At 43.0% G+C, this 25999-nt stretch overlaps 1 protein-coding gene and 1 long non-coding RNA gene across 2 annotated transcripts; one reads left to right on the plus strand and one right to left on the minus strand.

Moving 5' to 3' along the window:
* Nucleotides 1–4748: 4748 nt before the first annotated feature.
* Nucleotides 4749–19430, minus strand: ALDOB (aldolase, fructose-bisphosphate B). The gene is made up of 9 exons (XM_043567056.1): nucleotides 19341–19430; nucleotides 14091–14212; nucleotides 12824–13035; nucleotides 11745–11799; nucleotides 10708–10868; nucleotides 9504–9587; nucleotides 8441–8615; nucleotides 7833–8032; nucleotides 4749–5257 (listed from the first exon to the last, which is right to left on the minus strand). The coding sequence occupies exons 2-9, from the start codon at nucleotides 14200–14202 to the stop codon at nucleotides 5162–5164; spliced, it is 1095 nt and encodes a 364-aa protein (XP_043422991.1). The 5' UTR covers nucleotides 14203–14212; nucleotides 19341–19430; the 3' UTR covers nucleotides 4749–5161.
* Nucleotides 19431–20752: 1322 nt separating this feature from the next.
* LOC122475261 lies at nucleotides 20753–24934 on the plus strand. The gene is made up of 2 exons (XR_006295130.1): nucleotides 20753–20971; nucleotides 24684–24934. It is a non-coding gene; the product is annotated as an uncharacterized LOC122475261 (long non-coding RNA).
* The last annotated feature ends 1065 nt before the right edge of the window (nucleotides 24935–25999 follow it).

Genomic DNA, 25999 nt, shown 5'->3' on the forward strand with positions numbered 1-25999 from the left:
GCAGTCCTTTAGCTTCAAGGAGACTTTGGGAAGTGAATAGTAAGCCATATGTACTCCGTAACAAAAAGAATGGGGGAAAATCACTTAACTTGCCAAAATACATTTTGTACAAATAAAACATAGTGCATATCTCTCTACCTGTCCTTGTTCCTGTGCAGAAGCCATGATCTCAAGAACATGCTTCTCATGTTCAATGGCTAAGAAATCGTCGCATCACATGATAGTCATTTCATCCCTGGGACAAAGAAGCACACTCTGACTTCTTTAGCCTATAAAATCTCCCAGGGAAAACCAGGGCAGGACAAGGAAAAGTTGGAAGTGTCTGCAGAAACATGTTTGACCTTGAATTTTTTAAGAGGGCAGGATAGATTTCTCTGACATCTAAGACCTTAGACTACAGCCAAGCTAGCCCTGGTTGTTCTGAACTGCCAGAACAATTACTGCTGTGTTTAGAAGATGCTTTATATTGCACTGTGCCACCACCATACTCAAAGAGCCAAGTCTGTACATGTATGTAAGCTGCTTTTTGAGAAGCAGAGGTAGAAGAATTTTGAATTTTTATTTGTCCCAGTACTTGCCTGTCAAGTTGCAATAAGACACTTTATTAGGGTGGTAAATAGCAATGCTCCATGAGAGTTTTCTGTTGTTTCCCTCAGTGCAAAAGATGTCATTTCCACTCACCCCCCCTCCTCCTAGAGTCTAGGCCTGTGCTGGATTGCAGTTCTACACTCTTAGCTGCTTCCCACCTTCCCAATCCTCCCAACCCTCTACCTTCCAAAAAATAACAATTTTCAGCACTATTCTTTTATCATGTTATTCCCTACTCAAAAATTATTCACAGGTCCCTATTTCTCATTACTTCAAGGTAAGACTTTCCATAATATCTCTGCCCAACCTCCCCTTCCCCTCCACTGTGTCACTCTACTTGGCCTCACTCTTCTAAGTTCTGACAATGTCCTCAACATCTCCAACCTGTACTCTAGGCAACATACAGTCAATTCATCTTCATACCCACTCAAGTGCCTTGACCATTTCTCAACAGCCAATTTACAAAGAAAAAATGTAATATTTGTTCACAACTTATATATCTGGCACTATACATAAAATATTGCTAACCTCACAGCAATCCTATTTTACAGATGAGGAAATTGAGTCTCAAGACCCCAAGATCATATAACTAGCTGTCTGTAATTCATCCCACTGTCTTTATAAGGCCCCTTTAATCTCAGCATGTAGCCTATGCCACTGTGATTTAGCACATTTTTGCATACCATTTTGTTTCCTAACTGTACCCTTGTCTTCTTCATCTCCATGGTAAGTATACAAGGACCATGTAGTGTCAACATCACCAAGTATACAGTAGGCGCTAAATGAATACTTGTTGACTGATTTTATAAATGTTTAGAGATTGATACCCAGCATTGAGTGTTCAACCATTTCAGGAGGTTAGGACAGACTGTGTTACAACCAGAAAAACCTTTATTTGACTAATGACAAAGAGCTATGACTGCCTATGTTGACCTTTGCCATTACTCCTGTCTCTTCATTCATCCTTTCTAGAAAATGGGCTTAGGGAATTGGTAGCATTACATGAGCCCTCTGGGCTCTACTGAGCATAAGTAACTCATTTTTACCCTACATATGAGATAGATATTGTTCTAAGGGCAGGTCCACAATTCTTTATCTGATTGCCTTGAGGGTGTATGCGTTTTAGAAATCAGAATTTTTCAGATTTTAGAGATTAAATATAGTGCTTATGCTACATATTGTATAACTCCCTCTGCAGGGTCTGAGTCAGAACCTAAAATCAGGCACATTTTCTCTGCATCCCATCAAGTGGAATAAAGGTGCCACAGTCTCAAGTCACATTTTGCCACCAAATAATTTGCTGCAAACTTACGAGAAACTTTTGTTTTCAGAGCCTTTTGGATTTCAGAATTGTGAAAATTATAAGGGATGTGAACCTGTTATTGAGATGTATTGACTCATTTAATCTCTCAATAATTTGCAATGCTGTACTTGTTTTATTTTGAAGAGGAAGAAACTGAACTGCAGAAAGGTTCTATAATGTGCCCAAGGTCACATGGCTAGGAAGTGGCAGAGACAACGTTTGAACCTAGATTGTCTGACTCCAGAACTGGTGCTTTTCACCACCCCAAATTCTGCAAACCAAGAGGACTTTGCAAGTCTCACCTACTGGTGATGTGACCTTGGACCACTGCCTTAGCGTCCTGGGCCCCGTTTCCCTCATCTGTTGCTAAAAGTGAAATGTAGATGTCAACCCGGAGGCTTTCACCCCAGGAGAGCTACATCAGATGAACTTGAAGTCTTATTCCTGCTTTGCCTAAAGTCTGCTCTAAGATTTCTGCAAGGTTCTAGAGGCTTATATTCTCATTGTCACAGTTGGCTTCAGCTTCTGTTAAATCAGTTCACATTATGAATCATTATGAGTCATCTCAGTATCTTGTTTTTGACAGCATGATGTAAACTCATGTGTGAAATTCAGCTCTTCATCTCAAGCAGACAAATGTCTTTAGATTGCTTGTTATTTCTCCACCTTCTTAAAAGTGCTTTAGTCACTGCCCCACCGGCCCCACCGCCCCACCACCACCCCCGCCCTGCTTCCATATTGCCCTGGCTTCTCCCGCTTTTGGTACTTATGCCTTCAAGATATCCTTTTCTCCCAGTAAATTTTCTTACACAAAGGCAGTTGTAAGAGTTCCTTCCCCTTGGCCATGCCTCGGTGCTTACCCTAGATGCTATCTCCTCCCACTTCCCAACCTCTAGTCAATGGCACCTGTGTTTCTTGCTTAGCTACTTAAGTTTGATTGTGTGATATGCAAATATCACCCCTAGCCTAAAGCTGAAACTTCTCAATTACCTTCAGTGCCTAGTACCAACTTTTATTTTTAGCAGGTGTTCAATAACTAGAATAAATCCGACAGTATGCCAAAAGGTAGGAACCCACTAATATATTCCCTCAGTGATCATACAGTTAATAGAAATTAAAGTCTGTAGCCTCATAAAACTTGTCTTCATATTACTCTCAGTGGCATAAATTACTGGGGTTGAGATTTCAAAGACAACTGTAGTGCTTTAGTTGGAAAAATATACCAGATGATAGCCAGGAAAATGCATTATATAAATCCTTATCCCTAGGGAAGTGTAATTTGGCCTGGATCGAAATACATTGATTATAGATTCTTGCTCAACCAATAAATGATAGTCTAGGAGGTTTCTGTACAACATAGGGTCAGTGATGCTAAGTGAGCTCTAGATAAAATTCCTGGCGAAAGAGTTTGTCACATCAGGTGTTGCCAGCTTTAGGGGAGCTTAGCACATGGTAGGAGCTCAACTACTTGCTGATTGAATAAGTGAATGAATGAATGAATGAATGAGGTAAGAAACGTAGAAGACCTACAACACTGGTGATAGAGGTTTTGAACACTGCCTGTTGTCCTGTCCTTACCTTCCTTCCTGGCCATGTGTCCATTATAAGAGAAAGAGACCTGGATTCTAATCTCTCAGCTCTATCCTAAACCCCCATATGTGTGACCATCAGCAAGTAATTTCACTTCTCTAGGCTTGGTTTTATCATCTGTAAAGTGAAAGTCTCAGGCCAAATGATCTCTAAGGTAGGTTTGAATTGTTTATATGAATATATCTGTCTTTAGAGAAGTAATACAAGTATACAGAAACAGATACTCAAGTGTGGTGGAGACACATGAGTTAAAAATTTTCTGTGTGCCCTACTCCCGGGTCTCTCTCCTCAAACAAAGCCCCTTTAGACTAATTCTGTCTTCCTGCCTTAAATACTTTGCTTATGCCTCTAGTTCTTAATTTATCTACTCCAAGCAATATCATTTATCTTTGTACTCTTCAAGACAAAAAATTTAGTTGACTACTTTCTCCTATATTTAATTATACATATGGATATTTTAGTGATTTCTATTCATTTCCTTTAATAGACTTAGAGGACTATTTCTTTTTTAAGCACAATTTCTTAATCCATCAATTTTTAGTAATATCTTGACTTCCCACTAAGTGAATTAATGTTCCCTCACTTCTCTCCCTTTAATTTCCTAGCTTCTATCAGTTCAATCATTACTTTTATTCCCACCAAAATCAGTATTTTTATATTGCACAAAATTAAAATAGTTAAATTCTCTTTTCTAACTATGGCTGTCTATAATGCTTTTTCTGTAGGTTAATTTTGAAAATTAAAGCCAATAAAGTATAATTGTGTGAATAGCATTTACTGCAAAACAAGGTAGCATGCTTAGAGTGCAGAGGGAGTGCATAGTCTATATCCCCAAACCTGGGCCACTTCAAGAGGAACCCTGCAGGCATCACAGCAACACTGATTCTCCCATAATACTCCGTGTGTTGCTTGAAATCACTTTACATTTTAGCTTGTTTCATATTATGAAGGGCTTTCATTTCAAAATATCCTCAAACTTGAAATTTAGCGTGGTAGCTCTGAAACTTGGCTGTACGTTGGAATCACCAAGGGAGCTGTTAAGAAACCCTGATATTTAGAGGATCCCACATCCACAGTTTCTGATTTAATTGGGCTGTGGTGTGGGCTGAGCATCTGGGAGTTTTAATTTTTGGCAGGTTATTCCCAGGAGTAGCCCAAGTTGAGGACCCTAACCATTAATGTCAGTCATGTCTAGTAGAGTCAAAGGTAATGAACTATACTGAGCCCTTTGGAAGCAAGAGCAAAAAATAAAACCTGATACTGGCCGAAGGCTTCTAGAACATTTTATTTCTTTGCTGGTTGCAGTTGTCTCCTTCGTAACATATCACTGCTAAGATTGTTTAATGAGATGCACTTCTCTGCACTCAGCTTCTGCGATATTTGAATGTCGTTATTTGAATGGTTTTGTTTTCAAGTCTATTCTTTTCTTAGGTAGATACTCTGGGGCATGGGGAGCTGGAGCCGTTGGAAGGAAATTGCGTGAAATTTTGTCAGATCCTTGATATTCACACCTATGTTTTAGTAACTGATGTTTTTTCATTGAGTCTAAGAATTTAACAGGTACTGTGTTTCCAGTAGTTCAAATCTGATTTTGTCTAATGTCCAAGGTCAGTTGTTCTCTTTCAGCACTCCAGCCAAGGCATGTAGGAGAGCTAGAGGCAGGCTGGTTGGCCTCAGGTTCTAGTAGGAATAGCAGGCTGTGAAGAGAGACTGAGTGGAAGCAGCACCAGAAGAGCCGGAGTGAACATACTGTCCTTTAGCTGCCTGGCAGTTAGCCTAAAAAGCAAGCATGAGAGAGGACATGGGGTTAGAGCAAATGCAACCCTGTGCTTGACTCTCTCTGTCTCTCCTTTGAAACCAGCTCCACCTGCATTTGGATTTTTTTTTCTCCCTACAGTGATTTTGCTAAATATTGATGCTGATAGCTTTCCTTTCCTTTTATGATACATTATCTCCTTTTTTATCCCAGCTTTCTGAGCATTTCTCAGGCAGGCTGAGGTTTGTGTCAGTTACTGAGAAGGTCTCTTTTTAGTACCAACAGTATTGCAACAACAGTACTAAAAGTTGAGAAACTTCTCATTGATATAGTGATAAGGGAATGGACATTTCAATCTGAACAGTGGAGAAGCTTGCAATGGCTGTTCAAGTCATTTGCTAGGAAATGGTCCAGATATTATGCCAAAGGACCAGGCAAGGTATAGCCAGAGGTACAACACAGCAAATTAAAGAAATTATTCCAGGGGCGTCTGAGGGGCTCAGTTGGTTGAGCCTCTGACTCTTGATTTCAGCTCAAGTCGTGACCTCATGGTTGGTGAGTTCGTGCTCCAAATTGGGCTCTGCACTGACACTGTGAAGTCTGCTTGGGATTTTCCCCTCTCCCTGCCTCTCTCCCTCTGCCCCTCCCCCACTCACACACTCTCAAAAAAAATATTTCAAAAAAAATTTTCCATTTTCCACCTATATTTGTCCACAAGAATATATAATTTTTTGGAGTTGTAATTACACTATCATTTGATTCCTTGTATAAATTCCAATTAAGATGAGTCCAGAATTACAAAATCTGCAATAATAATATTTGAATGCCCCTTGATGGTATCATGTCTTCAAGTCACTGTTGCTATAGTCTTGCTCTCTCTGGGACTTATTTCTACATCTACAGTGATTTTCAAAGTATGTTGCATGGACTTAAGCACTTCTTTAGGAATGAAAATTCTTTGGCTTGACCCCAGTTTTTCTCAATCAGAAACTTCAGTGGCTGGGGCCCAGAAGTCTGTATTTCCACACACCCTCCAGGTGATTCGGATGCATACTCAAGCTTGAGAACCACCATCCTGAATGATGAACTCAACTTCCCTTGTTTTGTGTGGATGGCCCTTCCAGCCCTTTCTTTCACAATCCCTCCATCATACTAGCTACATCTCCCCACCTCCTCAGACACACATCAGCACAGCCAGACCCAGCTCTCCATCCTAACAAAGTCAAGAACTACCTCTAAAATCTCACACCTCTTTTATGCCTGTGGGATGTTTTCTAAGCTTCTCTGGGGCCTTCCTTTCTTTAATGTCTCATCACCAAACTTCTGGCTATGCTTGATTCCTTGCCCAGCCTCCTCTGTGATCAGCAAGCCACATTAGGGCTATTGCTCAAGTTCAGCACTGTCCTAGCTCCCTATTAAACTTTTACTCTGCTATCCTGCCATTTCCCACTGAGATTGATCTGGATCTTCCTGCATGATTAAGCTATTAGGAAACTTCAGGATCTAAGTTAACACACCACAAATTTACTCTCATTTCAGCCATACCGTGCTTGATGCTTGGCCATTATGTCTGGTCAGTCTCCTCCCAGGCTACTCCAACAACTATTCTGAGCTTCCCCAATGTTAATTAAGACTGAAATCTCCATTCCCTTATCACCCTCAACAGATGGCCTCAACTGGAATCAACTGCTACATCCCTTCACCTCTACAGACCTGATTCCAAACCCATTTTTTTTTCTTCTTTGCTGCCTCTTCCCTCCTTTCCAAGACCGACTCTGCCACCTGCATTTAATATTTAGTTTCGTGCAATCTTGTTTCTTCTAACTCCTTGTCCTCTCAATTATCCCCACTGACCTTGTCTTTAATCTCTCCTCTGGCTCCTTTTGCTTTACACTTAAACATGCCAGGCTCTCCCCTATTTGGCTGAACCCTAAGCTCCCTGAAGGTGGTATCTGCATCTCCTTTATTCACCCCAGCCCTTGGGTCATACTAGGTATTCAAAAAGGAATGGTTACTGATTGAATAAAATTGTTTTAGTCCTTATTTCTCCTGGTATCCTTTCTGGGCCTTTTCCCACCAACCTTCCTTCCTGACAACCTTTCCTCTTCTCTCTCTATTGAAATCGTTGAGCTGAGGGTCACTGTATATGCTCCTAAAAGCCAATGTCCGCTTTCCCTCAGCCTTTATTCTGAATCTCCCTGTAGCGTGTTACTACTGACCCCCTTGAAACTTGTCTCCATTTGTTCCCAGGATCCTTGGTTCATATTATTGCTGCTTGTCATGATGGCTTTCTTCTTCATCTCCCCAAAATGAAAGGTGCCTGGGGTCAGTCCTTGGCCCTCTTATGTTCCCTCGCCAGTGTCTCTGTGGAGATTGTCCTTCAGTCTGCTGTCATCAACTAAGCTCCCAGTGTGGATAATTCACAACTCTCTCTAGCCCTCTCCTTCCTACTGAGCTCTAATGCCACCTTTTCAAATATCTAGCAGACACTCTCTGGAGATACCATCATGGCCTGAAAAAAAAGCAATGCTTCCCCAGGTAAGAAAGCTCCAAGTATCCACTTGATCAAGTAGCTAAGAAGCAGTAGCATCTTACCAGGGCCCGCTTCATGAAAGCCTCCTGGGTCGCCTTCTTGTTTGCAGCTTTGCCGCCCCAGGCAGCCAGTGCACTAGCCTGCAGGGCCCGTCCGTAGGAGAAACTTAGTTTCCAGGGTTTTGGTAGAGGGCAAAGGTTGATAGCATTGAGGTTGAGAGTAGCATCCTCTTCGCTCATGCCACCAGACAAAAAGCAGATACCTGGAAGGAAAGAAGCCATTCCTCTCTACTATTCCCAGTTTATGTGCCTGGCTTGAGAAAGCGAGCAATGAGCCTAAAAGAAATGTGATGCCTCAATCTTTTCTCTCTTTGCATGGAACTGGGTTGGAAAAATTAGTTAGCTTTTGCTGAGGTTAACTGGGCTAAAAAGAAAGGCTTTAATAAATAAGGAGGGTGATTAAATATTGAGGAAATAAATGGATTTTGTGCATTTGGACAGACTCAGGATATGTGGTATCATGGAGTATGAGGGAAAGTGCTGGCTGCCTCTGAGATACAGAGGTCTGTTTCCTGGAAAAAAGAAGACTTTTAGACAAACACAAGAGGTTGTGGAACTCCTTCACAGGATGAGAGCTAAGATCTCAAGTCAGAGGAGAAGGAAAGCCTTACCAGGAACAGCTGCAGGAACAGTACGGTGCAGAGCTGTGACAGTGGCCATAGCCACTTGCTCTGGCATATACTTCTTGGTACAGGCGTGTCCAGCGGTCACCATGTTGGGCTTCAGCAAGGTGCCCTCCAGGTAAACGTGATGGTCATTCAGGGCCTTATAGACAGCAGCAAGGACCTGAAGGACAAGAGGTCCAAACAGGTGAAACCCAGAGCCAGCCTGACAGTCACCTGACCTTGGCACTTTTATGTCGCAGGGATGCGAGCCAAAGGTATTCTTGTATGAGGCTTGGCCAAAGCTTCCCAACCAGCTTCATCTCAGTCCACCTACTTTTGCAAGTGGAGAAACTGAAATCAGGTTACACTGCAAGTATGAATGAAGTACCTTCTAATTACATTTTTCTCACGTGATGCCAGTCTTATTTTTACCTATTTATTTTTTAATATACAGGTTTTTAAATTTTTATTTATTTAAATTCAAATTAGTTAACATACAGTCTAGTATTGACTTCAACGGTAGAACCCAGTGATTCATCACTTACATACAACACCTAGTACTCATCCCAACAACTGCCCTCCTTAATGCCCATCACCCATTTAGCCCATCCCCACGCACGTCCCCTCCAGCAACCCTCAGTTTGTTCTCTGTATTTAAAAGTCTCTTATGGTTTGCCTTCCTCTCTGTTTTTAATCTTATTTTTCCTTCCTTTCCCTATGTTCATCTGTTTTGTTTCTTACATTTCACATTTACTCATCTTATTTTTAAATTTCTTTGTTTACATATAATGTAACTGATCCAAAAAGATAACAGGATTTACCAAAGGTCCCACAGCTGGGGATGTGGATTGTGAAATGCAAGTCTTAGTACAGAAAATTCTGTGCTTTTTCCATATGGAGAATACCATTGTGTCAAAAAAAAAAAAAAAAAAGGTTTGATAAGTACCTCCTTACCTTCTCAATGCTACGTAATGATTCCAACTGAAGAACATTTCATATATCACAGCTGATATATGTTAAGTACCAAGATTTTTCAACTGGAATTGGGACTTTCATGTTCAAGACTTACCTTCTCAGTAACATACTGGCAGTGTTCCATGTCATGGTCTCCATCAGGAAGTACCTCTGGTTCAACAATGGGTACCAGCCCATTCTAAAAAGGGAAAAGGAAGAGGTAAAGAGCAGCTCTGCTCACTGTGATCCTTTCCTTAAGAAGATGTTTTACAGCTGCCTGGGGCACCTGGCTCAGTCGATTAAGCGTCTGGGCTCTTGCTTTCAGCTCAGGTCATGATCTCACAGTTTCATGAGTTCAAGCCCTGAGTCAAGCTCTGTGCTGGCAGCGAGGAGCCTGCTTGGGATTGTCTGTCTCCCTCTCTCTCTGTCCCTTCCCCACTCACACTGTCTCTCTCTCTCTCTCTCTCTCTCTCTCAAAATAAGTAAATAAACTTAAAAAAAGATGTTTGACAGTTGCAATTGGTATAAAATGGGGCCCTTATAGAGAAATACCATTCACTGACTTAAAGGCAGTGAAAAGAAATTTAATGGGATTTCTAAAGAGCATTTGTAGCTTGGCCAAAAAAGCACAGTGAGGTTTAAAAAAAAAAAAAAGTTCTCCTGGGAGTGAATAAAAAAAATAAAAACCCATAGTTTCTATAGATACAGATCATGCTAGAGATTATTCTAGCTACCTCAGAACCTAGTTGTCACCCATTTAGTGCAGTCAAGATCACTAAGAAAGATCCCCCTTGTGTGGGTTAATTAAGGAATTAAGCACTGTTTATAGTTCTGAGAACGTTGGTAACTCCAACATAACACAACACCCACACAAGCAAATGAGACGTTAACTGGGATCCCAGGACACTTCAACGTATGTTGGAAACTAGTGTCAGGTCACCATCCTCCAAGATACTACTTGGATTGGGGCTAAATCAGAGCTGTCACTCTTGAGCTAGGGATCTCAGAGGATCATGTTTTAGATGTGACGGAGCATAGGCAAGCAAGTGCCCTGGCCCTAGGGGCTGGATCACTCATAAGACTCAGCTTATAGAGCTTTGGCAGAGGGCAGCTTTTGATGGCATCAGCCTTTGGGTTCATAGCTAACTTGTGGAAGCAAATCTTACCCTACCATACCTAGCTATAGCAAAAGTGGTACAAAATGCCACCAGGATACAGGGGTGAGATAAGGTTCATGTACTTATAGTAAAATTGGAAAGAGAAGCTCTGAAGAAGGCTCTTTCCTACTGTTGTTTTAGCTCAAGGGGAAGGCTGAGCACCTGCTGACAGATGCTGGCGTAGCGGGCCAGGGCATTGGCATTTTCCTGGATGGCAAGGTTGGATGGACACTGGTTGTCAATCCTTAGCACAGCACGCCATTTCCCAAAGTCAGCACCATCTTTCTTGTACTGGGCACAGCGCTCAGAAAGGCCATCGAGCCCTGCAAGTCACAAAAGAGAAAAAGGCTTCTTTGCACCCTTATCCCTGATCCATGGGGCACTGATGAAGTGAGGAAGTTCTTCCTTGCCTTACCTTTCAGTTGGTGGAGCTTAAGGACTGAAAACATCCAGGCAAATAAATATCAATCCCGATACTGAGCCCAAAGATCTGGGGCTTTATACTTTGTAAGAATAGAGGGAACTAATATTTGTTTAGTATTTACTATGTTCCAGGCATGATTCTAGGAATTTTGCATACTTCATCTAATTACCCTAAGAATTCTAATAGTTAATATTATAGTAGTTTTACAGATGTGAAAACCCAGGCTACAAGAGGTTAAGTGGCTTTACCAAGTTTGCATAGCTAACAAGTGACAGAACAGGAATTCAAATTCCGCTTAGCTAACCCAAAGCTGTGGTTCATACTTATCTACTTGGGCAGTGAAGTACCTTGCAAAATTGTCTAATTGGGAAGTGATAGAACCAGGAGTCAAACCCTGGTGAGTCTGATTCCAAAACTTGGGACCTTTCCTCTCTTCTGCTGCTGGATTTTTCTCTAAAACTTATACTCTCAGGTACAGAGTATCTTCTCTGCACAAAGCACTGTGGTAAGCACTTTATGTACCTTATCTAATTTAATTCCCACAACTATTCTGCAAAGCAGACACTGTCATCCCATTTTAACTGGCTCAGAACATTTACATGACTAGCTTGAGGTCACACAGTTATTACATAGAGGAGCTGGGATTGAAAAGCAGATGTATGTGGCTCTAAAACCAGTGTGATATTCATATTTTGTTTTCCCTTGCTTCCCTCTTTGCTTGCCATCATTTCTAACACATATTGGCATGATTCATATCAGTGGGTGATATCCTTACCTTGAATGGTGGTTTCTTTGTTGGTTCCTGCAAGGGGAGCACCTCCCTGGTCTAACTGTGAACATAATTAACAAGCAATTAGCAGATGTCATGGGCCCCAGGAAAACACAAGCAGAGCCCCTGGTACTAATAGTTGTCATTTTTCATAAGCCAAGGAGTTGAATTCCAAAGGTGTGTTAGTAACAGGACGGAGGGAGGGGCAGAGACACACAATTCAGTCCACAGCAGAAGGGAAGTTACCTGGAAGGAACAATGTCTGAGTGTCAACACTAAGAAGATGAAAACACCGGGAGCTTGGTAAATAAGAAGTAATCTGACAGTACCTGGGATGTAGAGGTGCCATACAGGAGTAGCTCCCTTTAATTATGTGTCTACGAGAAATTTCATGAGCACCTGCACATACCAGGCACTACATTATTCCAGGAAATCAAAAGAATAAAGACACAGCCCCTACTCTCAGCATACCAGAATCTGAGGTCATGAGCCAGAGAGGTAGACAGCCTGGGTTTGAAGGCTCCAGTTTTGCCTTGCTGTGGGCAACTTACAGCTATGCCTTGTAATTCCATTTTCTTGCCTCATCTCTAAAATTAGGATAATAACTAAACTGACCTCCAGAGGTTATGAGGAAGATTAAAGGAGCACTTGGAGTTGTAAGCACTCAACTGATACTAGTTTTCAATCCTGAGCTCATGTGGTTTGAGATAACAGAGTTATAACTGAATGGTAAATGCTTCAATAATAATAGTGATCCTGAAATAAATAATAATTATATGACAGGAACTGTTTTATAAACTCCTCATTCTTATAAGTGCCTTATGAGGTACGCCCTACTATTCCCATTTTAGAAATGGAGAAACTGAGACACCAGGAGATAAAGTACCTTATAGAAAACTTGGCTGGAAGAAGAAGGCACTGGCAGAAAAGTCTAGAAGAGGATCTGGTCCTCAGGGGGAGGATGATGCTGGAAAGGAGTACGAATGACAGTTGGATGATGAGGGTGTCCAGAGTGTTGGCCCAGTGACTGTGCTGAGAGTTGGGCTGGGATGAGGCAGAAGGGAGGTGGAAATGGAAGTATTTACCTTGATTCCCACCACAATCCCCTTTTCCTTGAGGATGTTTCTGAACAGCTTCCCCTGACTGTCCTTCTGGTAGAGGGTCTCATGGAAAAGGATCACGCCCCCGATGCTCTGGTTGATGGAGTTGTCTACGGTAAAGAGGATTTCCCGGAACTGCCGGCGGTTTTCCTCAGTGTTCTCCACCTTGATCCTCTGCAGGCGGTTTCCCATGGTGCCTATAAGGTGGGCGGGCCAAACGCAGCTGGAGGGGCAAGCCAGGGCTTTACTGCTGGCCTCCTCCACTCTAGCTCAGCGACCCTCAGCAGGACGGCAAGACTCTGTTTTATTCAGATCTTCAAAACTGTCTCCTTTTTGACTCCCTCAAGAAAGACCTGGGCTGCTGTCAGGATGCTGGTTAGGAAGTGCATGGAATGGACATGTCAGGGTCCAGGTGGGTGGAAGCCACCATTGGGTTCAAGTGGGTTTGTAAGGCCCTCAGACCTCTCTAGCCACTCCCACCGCCCACCCCCAGGTACAGCCCTCAATCTGACTAGACGATACAGTAGAAGGAGGGATGGGGGCAGGCTCTTGACTCCTTTAGCTTCTATCATTTTATGGTGGGCCATAGAGGCCAGCCGCAACCCTCCCTTGTGCCATCCTGGGCTTCTCTCAGCCACAAGCCCTTCCCTGTTCCAGATATGGACACTTCCCTGCCTTCCCTGACCTTCCTTAGCTGACTTTACACTGACTTCTCAGCAGCAGAGGTCTGTGTATCTGACCTCATTCTTATTACTGAGTTCCTGGCCTTGCTATAGTCTATATTCAAAAGATCCCTGGCAGGGCACCTGAGTGGCTCAGTCAGTTAAGCATCCAACTTCTGCTCAGGTCATGACCTCGTGGTTCAAGAGTTTGAGCCCCACACTGGGCTCTGTGCTGACAGCTCAGAGCCTGGAGCCTGCTTCAGATTCTGTGTCCCCCTCTCTCTCCACCCCTCCCCTGCTCCTACTCTGTCTCTCTGACTCTTTCTCTCAAAAATAAATAAAACATTAAAAAAAAAAACCCAAATGATTGCTGGCAAGGGGGCCTTAAAATGGAGGGCTTGAGCCTCTTCCTTTGTTTTTCAGAAATCTACCCACTGGAACTACAGGACTCAAAATGTCTATGTTTACTGGGTCTTCTGCTCCCACTGCTGTGTACCTTTATTCCTCCGAGAGGAAAGAATATGATTGTTGATTGCCTTTGCTAAGTTGTAGAAATAAGAATACACTTGTATGATGTTACTTGCACTCACCTACGGACTCATCTGCAGCCAGGATCCCCTTCCCATTGGCAACAATGCGCTGGGCGATTTCTGAGAGCTCCTTCTTCTGTTCTGAGGTGAGGGCTGGAAATCGGTGGGCCATGGTGACAGGTCTGTAAAAGAGTGTGGGAGTGTCCTGAACAGAACTGCAGGTGGATCAGACAGGTTCATGACCAAGACAGCCAATGTATGCTACCAAGCCCTGTGGGCCCCTCTATTTCTGAACCATGTCCATAATGGATAAACAAATGAGGTCTGGGTTTTTCCCCCTCTAGCTTAAGTAGTTGCAATTAGCCATAATGGAGGAAGGTGGGATGCCAAATTTCATGGTCATCCTAAATAGAATGTCTTCCAGGAGACCTTTGGGTTCACTGATTCTGAGACTGAACCAGCTAACTAGTGACCCACTCAAATCTGACAAATGGATGGCACTGCGGTCATTGACTATCCCTCCGTGGATCGCTGGTGCCTTTGGGTGCTCTGGATGACTTGAAGCCAGGACAGTGAGGCTTTTAGCCTCGATGGCCATCTCCCATTTTATTCTGTTAGCCTGGATTATTCTTTGGGTAGCAAGCTTGAGAGAAGGAACTGCCATTTGGCCTTGCAGTTAACCTCCCTTCGGCTTTGGGACATAGAGTATGGTGTGCAAGGCTCTTTTTTCTTTTTTTTTTTTTTTTATTTTTCAACGTTTATTTATTTTTGGGACAGAGAGAGACAGAGCATGAATGGGTGAGGGGCAGAGAGAGAGGGAGACACAGAAATGGAAACAGGCTCCAGGCTCTGAGCCATCAGCCCAGAGCCTGACGCGGGGCTCGAACTCACGGACCGGGAGATCGTGACCTGGCTGAAGTCGGACGCTTAACCGACTGCGCCACCCAGGCGCCCCTCTTTTTTCTTATATTCAACCACGTATGACACCATTTGGGATATAAGGGGAGGATTTTCCCTAAGTGGCTCTGAACTGGAGGCTCCCATGGACTCTAGGATCATTCTGTATGCCAAAGTCATACAGTGATCCCTGCTCCAATCCCTCTCAGCTTCACTGCTCTAGCAAAGAGAGACTCTGGTTTGAAGATCCCCTATGCAAGCACCCTCCTCGGCAGTGGCCCTCTGAAAAGAATCTTGCCTCTGTTTGGCTGACACCTTGGGCTAGTCAAAAATTCAAGCTCCCAGCACTCTCATCTGGATGTTAGAAAGATTAATTTTGCAGGTGTTGGACTATCAAAGAAAAAAAAAATGGTGGTAAGGATTATCTTGAATGGTGTCCTATTCAATCCTATGACCTCCTCCTTTCCCTGGTCTTCTCCCTCTCAAACACTCATCCATAGGGTAGATGCCCCATGCCTGCTTTCTACTTCCTGCAAGCACAGGGACATCTCAGTTCTCATTTAATCCACTCAGCAATGGGGTAACCAAGGCAGCTATTATCTTCATTAGTTAACCAGCAAGTTAATACCCAGAGAAGTTAACAGACTTGCCCATGGTCTCAGCTAGGATGAGGCAGAGCTCCCCACCCAGGGCTGCCCCGCATGGCAAATCAATTTCTTCATATTTTCTGCATCCCTTCAAGGCAGGGTTGATATAATAAGTGGATGGCTACTGAACTAATTCACAAGAGGGTGTCATTGATGCCACTCTCACTTCAACAGGGGTTCTCGCATTAACCCCAAAAAGTGGAACCACAGCACTGTCACTGGGGACAGACAGGATAGACTAATGGGCAATGATCTCTAGAGAAGATGATCTTCTGAGACCCCTCCCATCCCAGCCACCTGAAGATAGGTTTCCCCTCATTTATATATTAGTTCCTAAAATTGTATTCGGGGATTACTAACTTTAAATCTGGCCACTAGTTCTTTATGTGGATAAAACCCAACCTGAAATTGGTGACCTTCAGACCAAAGTGCAAATTTTCTCTCTCAGTTCAGGTAATTGCATAAAGGAATTAACAAATAAGAAATAAAGATGTTTCTCTGATGAAACAAAAGGAAAACATCACCCAATAATAGCAAATGACCATTTATTGCCAAGTACTCTGCTAATTGCTTTACATGCACTATATAATTTATTCCTCATTATACCCTCAGAAGGCAGCTGGGCTTCTCCCCTCCCCACACACACATTATATAATAGATAAGGAAAGAATATAAGAAAGTTTAATTATTTGTCCAAGGACATGTAACTAATAAGGCACAAAGTTAGGATAAGGGGCAGTACTCCCCTCTTTCAAGGAAAGAGTGAGCCTGGTGAAAGGAATCAGCCTTTGGGTGACTCTAATGTCCCCAATAACACCCCCAGAGTACTTGTTGATGACACCCCCAGAGGACCCAAAATCCTTGGGCTGTGGTTCATCAGCCTTACACTATAGAGCTTGTCGATTTATAAACATCTCATATATTCACACAGGGTTTTGATCCTAGATCAGACAGACCTGGATTCAGACACTGGCTCTGCTTCCTCCTCACTGGGACCTTGAGCAAGTCAGTAACCTCTCTGAGTCTTAGTTTACTATGGAATAAATGGTGCTAGTATCTGCTCTGGTTGTCTCATTGCCAGGTCTAATGTAACTTGTGAGCACCCATACTCATTGTAGTTGCTCCAAATATGTTTGTCGAATTAATTGCATGATAAATTGGAAGATGTTTTATAATGCATTATGAAAATGTTGGATATTACTATATATCTCTTTATAAATGTTAAAAAAAATAATTACCCAAGATCCCATGTTTCTATATACTACCAAGTTATTTTTTTAGTCTGAGTGTGCTGATTCAACCAGAAAAAAAAAAACAGAGAAAAGGTCAAATTGAACCAATACTGCTTATGGGAAGTTAAACTTCTACAGAGAGATTAAAGGTCTGTATCACATCAGCACAAATGTTGCCCCTCTGTTAATCATAAAACAGGGTCACAGACCAATGTTCATCCCTGGAGACAGGAAGATAGCCAGGAGTGGGTGACTGTGGAGAGTGATTTCTGTGCTCCCCAGCCTCTGCTCACTGAGGTCTCAAGCCAATTTGTTTTTAAAGTGTGATGGGAAGTTGTTCACATTGTATTATTACAATGGGGGGTGGGGGGAGGAAGCAAGTTTCAAGGAAGTATGTAATATTTAGTATCATTCTTTTTTAGTTAAAAAAAATGGTTTGGGGCGCCTGGGTGGCTCAGTCGGTTAAACATCCGACTCTCAGTTTTGTGTCAGGTCGTGATCTTGCAATTTCGTGAGTTCAAGCTCTGCATCAGGCTCTGCACTGACGGCATGGAGCTTGGGATTCTCTTTCTCTCTCTGCCTCTCCCCTGTCCATGCCGTCTCTGTGTCTCTAAAAATAAATAAATAAACCTAAAAAAAAAGTTTTTTACTGGTATAACACATACTGTTTGTGCATCTATGTAAGCAGAGAGTAACCACCCTGGAGTTACTTGTGGGGACTGAAATGGGATGGAGTGACCCTCACGTTTTACTTTATAAATTTTTTGTAATATTTGACTTCTCAATGAATAGGTTTATATATTACATTATTTATTATACGTAATATATTAACAGGTGATACATATACAAATCTGGGAGAAGTTTGTATGGAAATATGAGAATAGAAGGTAATCACAGAAAAACAGAAGTGCAAGTGACCTCAGAGATGTCAACCCTGCCAACTTTAAAGATGGGGAATCTGAACCTCAGAAAGAATATGTCTGATGCCCCTCCTAAATTGTGATGCCCTGGGATTATAAACCACATCCTACTGGCTTCTGACTTGGAATCCTTTTTCCAATCCTTTTTTAGAAAAATAGCAGATGAAATCTATAGTTCTTTCTGCTTTCCTTGAAGAGGTTCTGTGAAAAGATAATGATTTGTAAAAATGAATATTTAACTCCTAGAGAAATATAAGGGAGTAAAGAGTCCATTCGCTTCTCCATGTGCAAAGCAGATGGGCTTTCAAGAAGACATGAGGAGCTAATACATTGAAAGCCTATGACCTCCAGGCACTGCGAGCAAGATTTTACATATAGATGGGTGAAGATGCCCACAGCTTCATTACCCACCTACCCACACCCATGTCACAGTGACAAGCGCAGTGAGATGCCCTATGACAGCTTGATCCCTGATGCTTTGAACACACATGAGGTAGCTCAGAAAGAGAGCTGAGTGTTGCTCTTTCTTCTAAACTGGCACCTAGGTCAAAGGCACTTCTTGGTCTCCATCCAGCACCTCAGGCTTTAGCGTAGGTCTGGGGTGGTCCCCAGATGTGCCTTAGATTAATGGCAGCAGAGCCCAAGCCCCTACTGGATCCCAATTGGCTAACGGAGCCCTAGGTAACTAGAAAGAAGTTTATTTTAAAAGGCAGCATCTCCTGGGGTGCCTGGGTGGCTCAGTCCCACTCTGGATTTTGGCTCAGGTCACGATCTCACAGTTCATGGGATCAAGCCCCCTGTCGGGCTCTACACTCGCTCAAAGGGGCAGAGCCTGATTGGGATCCTCTCCCTCCCTCTCTCTCTCTGCCCCTCCCTTGTGCATAAAGGCAGCATATCCTCATAACACATCTATTTTTCAGGCAGTGGAACAAATATCCTAAAGTACGTCAGCAGCTTCTGAGTTATTCCAAATAACTTAAACTGTAGGATCTTCAAAGTAGGAAATGTTACAGAAAGCATCAAACAAGTGGAAATTTGACAATTCATAAACAAATGATGATGGTGCTCTGTGACAATTCCCAGCCTGTTCCATTTTCTCATTTGAGCAGTGGGTGAAGGCAAGGGTAACAAGCAACATACACCAGGAGCTCATTTATGTGACAAAGGAGCTTCAGCACCAGCACTAGTAGGAATAGGAAGAGAATGAAGAAAATGACATCAGGCAATAGATATGTAAACAAATCATTGAATTAAGCAGTTGTCATGGGGAGAATAGAAATGAGCAGGAACCTCAAAACATGATTGGCACCTAACCAAATAAGTGCATTCAAGCTGTTTCTCCTAGGCCAAAGACAGAAGAGCTTTCATGCAGGTCACACTGGGAGCTGACATCCATCCTGAGCATTTTGCCTCCAAAGAGTCAGCAAAGGTGTGGATGAGCATTCACGCTTAGGGAGGAAAATCATTTCAGTAAAAACATCACATTTTCAGCCACCATCAAGTTTCTCCTGAAAACAAAAGCAAACAGACTTTCTCCTCTACCTGTGTAGTGCCATTGTTAACCCCTTACTCCCAGGTGCCGTCCAGGCAGACAAAGGAAGTTCTTTTACTTACAGTTTGTGGGGGAGAGTCCTCTTAGGTATCAGAAGCTGTGGACGAGGCAGCAGCCGCCAAATAGGACGAACCTTTGGGAACACACAGTTTTTATAGAGGTCTTGTCAAAGTTTGTTTGTTGTGGGTTTTTTTTTTTTAACTTTCACCCTCCCCTACCCACCTTGGCCTGATAGGGAGGTGTTTATCCGATACCTGGTTGGCTCATAACCAGCCAATCCTGATCACGCTCACACACTCACTGGACTCACAGAATGTTAAAGCTACAGTGGATATCTGGAGACCATGTAGTTCTTAACCTAGACATCATTTTTCAAGTGAGGAAACTGAGGCCCAGAGGATTAGGGGATTCCCTTAAGTCACAGAGCTAGTAAATTACAGAGCTCTAGAGCCACCCAGAGAAACTGGGAAGAATGTCACTCTTGCTATAGCACTTACTAAACACATGACTTTGGCCAAGGCTTTATGTCGGTTTGTTTCTTTTCATTTCTGCAGGCCTTAATATCCTCCTCTGTAAAATGGGATCTCAACTTCACGAGAGCATTAAATGAGTTTGCAAAGTCCTTGCACACATTAGGCATGAAAGATCCTTCCTATTCCCCAAGAACCAAGCTGGGCCCCATGATGTTTTTAATACCAGAACACACTGTATTTACCCCATTCCCATTCTCTCTTACACTTTACACGTTTGTCTTTAACTTTGCTAAAAACTAGAATAAAACCCAGAGTGATTGGTATAAGCCATCAGTTTTCCTAGATATACACTGTGTGGGTGTGGGTGCATTCTACAGGGTTCTTTTTTTTTCCTGATCACTAAACCAAAACCTAATTCAAGAGAAGGCAAATAAAAATAGTGTCTGCTTCCTCAGGCAAATAATGAATGTGGCAAATAAGAGTTATGTGGAAATCTAAAAATAATGGAGTGGCCACGATCACAGGAAAGTATAAAATTTTCAGGAACCTATTCCTTTGGAATAACTCATAAAATGGGAGGAAAAAGACCCTAAAAACCAAGTGCCCAGTGGTATAGAGTGTAACACTCTAATGAATGAACCGTCAACGAAATGAAAGAAAAAGAAGCAAAGAACTAAGCTGTCTTAACATCAAAGTCTATGCTCAGACAGCTTCTAAAAATGGGGGAGTGTTAGACATTGAATGTGATTGTGAAAGGAAATTGAAATGTTTGAAACACAAAATTGAAGCTCATTTGCCTAGGGAAGTTTTGGCCAAGCAAGGCCTGTCCTAAGGATCACAGGGGGCTAGGCCAAGTACAGACCATTGGCATTCTTTTTTTTTTTTTTTTTAAACATTTATTTATCTTTGAGAGACAGAGACAGAACATGAGCAGGGGAGGAACGGAGAGAAAGGGAGACACAGAATTGGAAGCAGGCTCCAGGCTCTGAGCTATCAGCACAGAGCCCGACGTGGGGCTCAAACTCCTGAATCGTGAGATCGTGACCTGAGCTGAAATCCAGTCGGAAGCTTAATCGACTGAGCCACCCAGGTGCCCCTGGTGTTCCTGACTCCACTTGCCACCTGAAGGCACGCTTTCTGGTTTCCCCGTGTCTGCCTGGTGCTCCTTCAAGCCCCTGGTGCTTGATTCATCAGACCACGATGATCTGCTCTGGGGACATGTGAGTTTCATCAGATTTGCTTTGTGTCAAAGGAGAATGGAGGAAGAGAAGGTGGACAGTGATGAAAGAGTGCAGAGTAGGATTAGTGACAGCCATTGGCGTTCAGGGCTGGAGTGTCAGAAGTGTGACTAAATCGTGCCACCCACTGAGAGATGCATGGTAGAAATCATTTTACTTACGCTCCCAGCACGAGTTCTTCTTGCTAGAACAGTGGCAGCAATAACAATAGTAATAGCTGTGTTTAGAGGTGTTATGATGCATCTGGTTCTCCCTATACACGATTTGCAATCGCAGCACCCCTCTGTGGAAGGGTTTATTACTCCTGTTTTCTGGATAAGGAAACTCTGGTTCAGAGAGAGCGAGGAACTTGCCCAGAGTCACAGGACAGGTACACGGGGACGCTGCCTCCTCCAAGCCAGTGGTCTAAAGCAGAGCTGCTTACCTTTTGGCGACCACAGACCGCATAGATTAGTCCTTCCCCTCCCCGCCTCCCAGCAGTTTATAACCTTGGACATTAACCTGCATTCATCAGGGAAGAATGCCTTGCGTAGGCAGACCTGGGTGGCCCTGCACTTGCTGGGCATCATTTCACGTGGACAGCAGCCTGGCCAGGCGTGTCAGAGGATCACTACCATGCTCAACCCTAGTGGTGCCACCAGCATTTGGCCGCCTCCACAGTTTGATGTGCAACTGAAACTCAAAGTTCAGGAAAGCAAGGATAAGGCTTACCGGAAAATAGAGAAACAGCAACTCCTGAGCAACACAGACTGCTAGCAGGGTTTTGGTTCTTTTTGTAAGTCTCTTAACTTAGTAAAATGTTCAAAACTGAGGTGCCACAATATGCAGAAAGAACATGGGACTTGGGCACTATGAAACACTGGGGAATCCTTCAATCTCTTTGATGCTCAGTTTTGCCATTTGTAAAATGGGCTAGCGATGCCTCCATCCGAAACGGATTATGAAGCAGGAATGAAATGACATATGATGAGGCGTTTAGCACACAGTAAATTTTTATTAAATGACTTGATCTGAATATATAACTCTGGTTTAGAAGTCCCCAGTTCCAGACTCTTCTAACAGAAGAGTACCTCCAACAACTGCCATGTTTATTCTCCACTCCCCGCCCTACTCTAGATACTTTGGATTTGAATATGATATCTACGTAGGTCAACTGACAGGCCATGAGTTCAATGTTTTCATGAGCACTATGAAGTCTGAGTCCACAAACTTACACATGCAAGTTAATCTCCTATATATCATAGTTACACTCAATATAGGGTTAGTAATATTATAAGGGCGCCTGGGTGGCTCAGTCAGTTAAGCGACCGACTTTGGCTCAGATCATGATCTCATGGTTCATGAGTTCAAGCCTCGCATCAGGCTCTGTGCTGATAGCTCAGAGCCTGGAGCCTGCTTTGGATTCTTTGTCTCCCTCTCTCTTTGTCCCTCCCCTACTTGCACTCTCTCTCTCTCTCTCTCTCAAAAATAAATAATAAACATTATAGGATTAGTACTACAGAGGAAGAACTTTCCTAAAAAGGGGCCACATCTACACAATGGAAGGAAGATCCACGATTGGGTCAATATGGCCTTTTAAAATATCATTTCTAATCTGTGGTACAGACATTTCCTTACTATCTTGCAATCTGCTTTAGTGGTTGGGATGGTTTCAGGGCCCTGAAAGCAGTGGCCCTTATTTTGGTCACAGAGATAGAGCTAGTGTTATTTCAACATAGCTCACGGCATTTTTACATATAAGGTTGTACATATAAGGCATTTTGTTAGCTACAGAGGCATTTTGCAGAGAGTACACTTTTGTAGAGAACACAAGATGATTAAGACTGGCCTGTTGTCAAGAAACCTCTAAGAAGTGGGAAGAGAGAGTTGAGGTCAGGATCAAATAAAATCAAACCAAATAAGAGAATGCATTTGAAAGTACAAGAGATTGTGGTGGTGGTCGTGGTGGCTGTGATTGCAGTGTTCAGTGAAGACTCCATGAAGAGACATGAAAGAAAAGTCTAGATATTCTGGATTGCTACATGGCCAGGTTAGCCTCCATACCATCTGATTCAGCACGTCAGACTACAAGATCTATGTGCAGAAAGACAGTGATAATTTAAGATTATCTAAATTCAAGGGGCGCCTGGGTGGCTCAGTCAGTTAAACGTCTGACTTCAGCTCAGGTCATGATCTCGTGGTTCATGAGTTCAAACCCTGTATTGGGCTCTGTGCTGACAGCTCAGAGCCTGGAACCTGCTTTGGATTCTGCGTCTCCCTCTCTCTCTGCCCCTCCCCTGCTCACGCTCTGTCTCTCTCTCTCTCAAAAATAAATAAACATTTAAAAAATTAAAAAAAAAAAAGATGATCTAAATTCTAGGTCTTAGAAATACCATCCCCTTGAGACTAGAGACAACTAAAGCCAGAATGTGATAAAGAATGAGGTTTGCCTTGTCTGAGGAAACTCCTATGTGCAGTTAGGACGCTGCAGAGGCAGAAGCAGTTAGAAAGAATGGGGCTGCAGAATTTCAGAATTAGAGTGTCCAGTAGTTCTCTGACAGGAAAGAGTTACACTGTGGTCAGCAGTGACCACAAGCCCCTGTTGTCCCATATTCCCTCCTGGAGAGTTGTTTACTGCCTTGTCAGTGTTTTCTCTCTGCCTTTTGCTCAATCATATCAAAGTCCAATTTTTCCCTCACTATCTAATCAGGACTGTGGGTGACTTATGTCATTTATGACCCCCACCGTGTATTTTTTTCCCCACTATTCCTTATCTCTTTGGTGAAACTGTTTGGTGTTTAGGTGAGAAGGTATTGTGTGCTAGTACAAAGAGCCACGGATAAGGAGCCACAAGATCTGGGTGGTGGTCTAGTTCTGCCCCTGGCTAGCCATGGGACTGAAGGAAACCACGTTTTCTCAGCCTCCCGTCCCTGATGGGCAAAGTGGGCCTAGCAATACCACTCCTGTGTAATTTTTCCATGTTGTTGCACGGAGTGAACAATATCATCTAAGTGAGTGCTTTGAAAACTATAAAGTCCCAGCTAATTACAAGGTGACTAAACCATGTTCTTCATGGAAGCAAACATCACCAATGCTCCGTGGCGTGCGTGTGCACACTCACACACGCATGAGAATCAGAAAAGAAGGTTCTAGTCCTAGTTCTGCTCTGAACATCTGGAAGATATTGCCCAAGGGAGGGCATTACCATTTGTTGATCACCTACTCCTTACAGGGCCTTTTCTGGGCACTTTGCATAGAGTACATCATTCAGTCCCCACTGCATCAGCCAGGTAGGCATTGTTTTGGAGAGGAAGGAGTTGATCCTGTTTCTGGCCCAAGGGCACACCATTAGTAAGTAGCAGGGCAAGGACTTTTAAATACAGATCTCTAAAGCCATCCTAGGACCTTCTATGGGACTATGCATCATCCATGCAGTGAAGGAGGGATCCCTTCTAGCTGTGATATTCTATGGTCTTTCCCCCTGAAATTGTGTGATTTTGACATACATGGTTATCCTAAAACAAAGAAAATGGTTTTAAACAATAATATAAGAAGCTTAAATTAGACCATAAAATGCTTTCTTTTGGGAAGTATTGTTAAAATGGATTATTTATTGATTAGAAATCTTCAAAATGCTGATGTGTATGAAAGAAACTGGGTAGTTCTAAGTCCCTGTCTCCTATTCCCCTACCCCTTGGTTTGCTTTATCCCATAGGAATGAAGAGTGCCAGGCTGACCAGATCCTGGAAAGTTGGATAAAAGGTCCAGACTCTGAGCGGCAGCCAGCCAGCCAGTATATGCAAATGGTGGACCAGTCACTTGCTTAGTGACCACATCGGTGCCACCTACTCTCCCACAAAATGAAGAACAGGGTCACTCAGCCTCCTAGGTAATTAATCCAGTTACCTGAAAACTCAACCCTGTGCCTTTCTGAAGGCCCAGACATAAATTTTTTTGGCAAGTCAATATATTTTTTTTTTTTGTCATTAAGAATTTGGACTTTGAAGTCAGACAGAACTTACCCTTAAATTCTGGCTCAGAGCTTCCTAGTCATGTTACTTCGGGCAATTCCTCTAAGCTTTTTGAGCCTCAGTTTCCCTAGCAGCAAAAGGATAATAATAAAACGTGACCTATGACATTGTTGGAGGATTGGATTGAATAATGAGCAAAAAGGGTTATGCATGATGCCTGACAAAAATTAATTACTGGATAAATAACAGTTGCTATCATTCTCCTCTTCATTATCCCCTTCTCCCACATTGTCCAAATTCCCCTCTCCCTTCTCTGTCACCAAAGAAGAGTCATTCCAAAACTTTTTCTCCCATAGCACCCAACCTCATCATCTCCTGTGTCCTTCACACTGAATCCTCCCACCTCACTCCTACCCTCAAAAATCTTTCTTCACTTAATATACAGAAAAATTAAGGTGGCTCCTGAGTTCATCTCAAAAGTTGCAAACCCACACCCAAGAAGAGGAACATACCCCCCCAGAAGGTAGTGGGGAGCTGTAGGAGAGGAACATTTTTTTCACCCATCATGGTACCCAAAGCTTAAAGGTATGACTTGTCCCTTAAAAGAGATGAAGAGAGGCAGAGTCAGTTTGAGGAGATTAAAGAAAATGGCATGGCAAGTGGGTGGCTCAATTGGTTAAGCATCTAACTCTTGATTTTGGCTCAGGTCATGATCTCACTGGTGGTGAGATCAAGCCCCAAGTCAGGCTCCTGCTTAAGATTCTCTCTTTACTTCAGTCCCACCCCTGCTCGCAAGTGCCTGCTCTCTCACTCTCTCTCTCTCTCAAAAAACAAACAAATATAGTTTCATTTTAAAAAATGAAGAAAAGAGGGGTGCCTGGGTGGCTCAGTCGGTTGAGTGTCTGACTTTGGCTCAGGTCATGATCTCACAGTTCATGAATTCAAGCCCTGCGTTGGGCTCTGGGTTTACAGCTCAGAGCCTGGAGCCTGCTTCAGATTCTGTGTTTCCCTTTCTCTCTGCTCCTCCCCAGCTTGCACTCTCTCTCTCTCAAAAATAATT

This window comes from Prionailurus bengalensis, chromosome D4, assembly GCF_016509475.1.
Source record: "Prionailurus bengalensis isolate Pbe53 chromosome D4, Fcat_Pben_1.1_paternal_pri, whole genome shotgun sequence".
In the NCBI taxonomy this organism is placed as follows: Eukaryota; Metazoa; Chordata; class Mammalia; order Carnivora; family Felidae; genus Prionailurus; species Prionailurus bengalensis.

Bases quoted from the DNA above. Each gene is read 5' to 3' on its own strand.
- ALDOB (XM_043567056.1), bottom strand. From the start codon at position 14,202: ATGGCCCACCGATTTCCAGCCCTCACCTCAGAACAGAAGAAGGAGCTC. The intron at 9,588-10,707 runs GTGCTCAGCCTT...TTCCCTTTTTAG, and splicing joins ACGCCAGCATCTGTCAGCAG to AATGGGCTGGTACCCATTGT. The intron at 8,033-8,440 runs GTAAGGCTTTCC...CTTTCCTTCCAG, and splicing joins TGTTCCTGCAGCTGTTCCTG to GTATCTGCTTTTTGTCTGGT.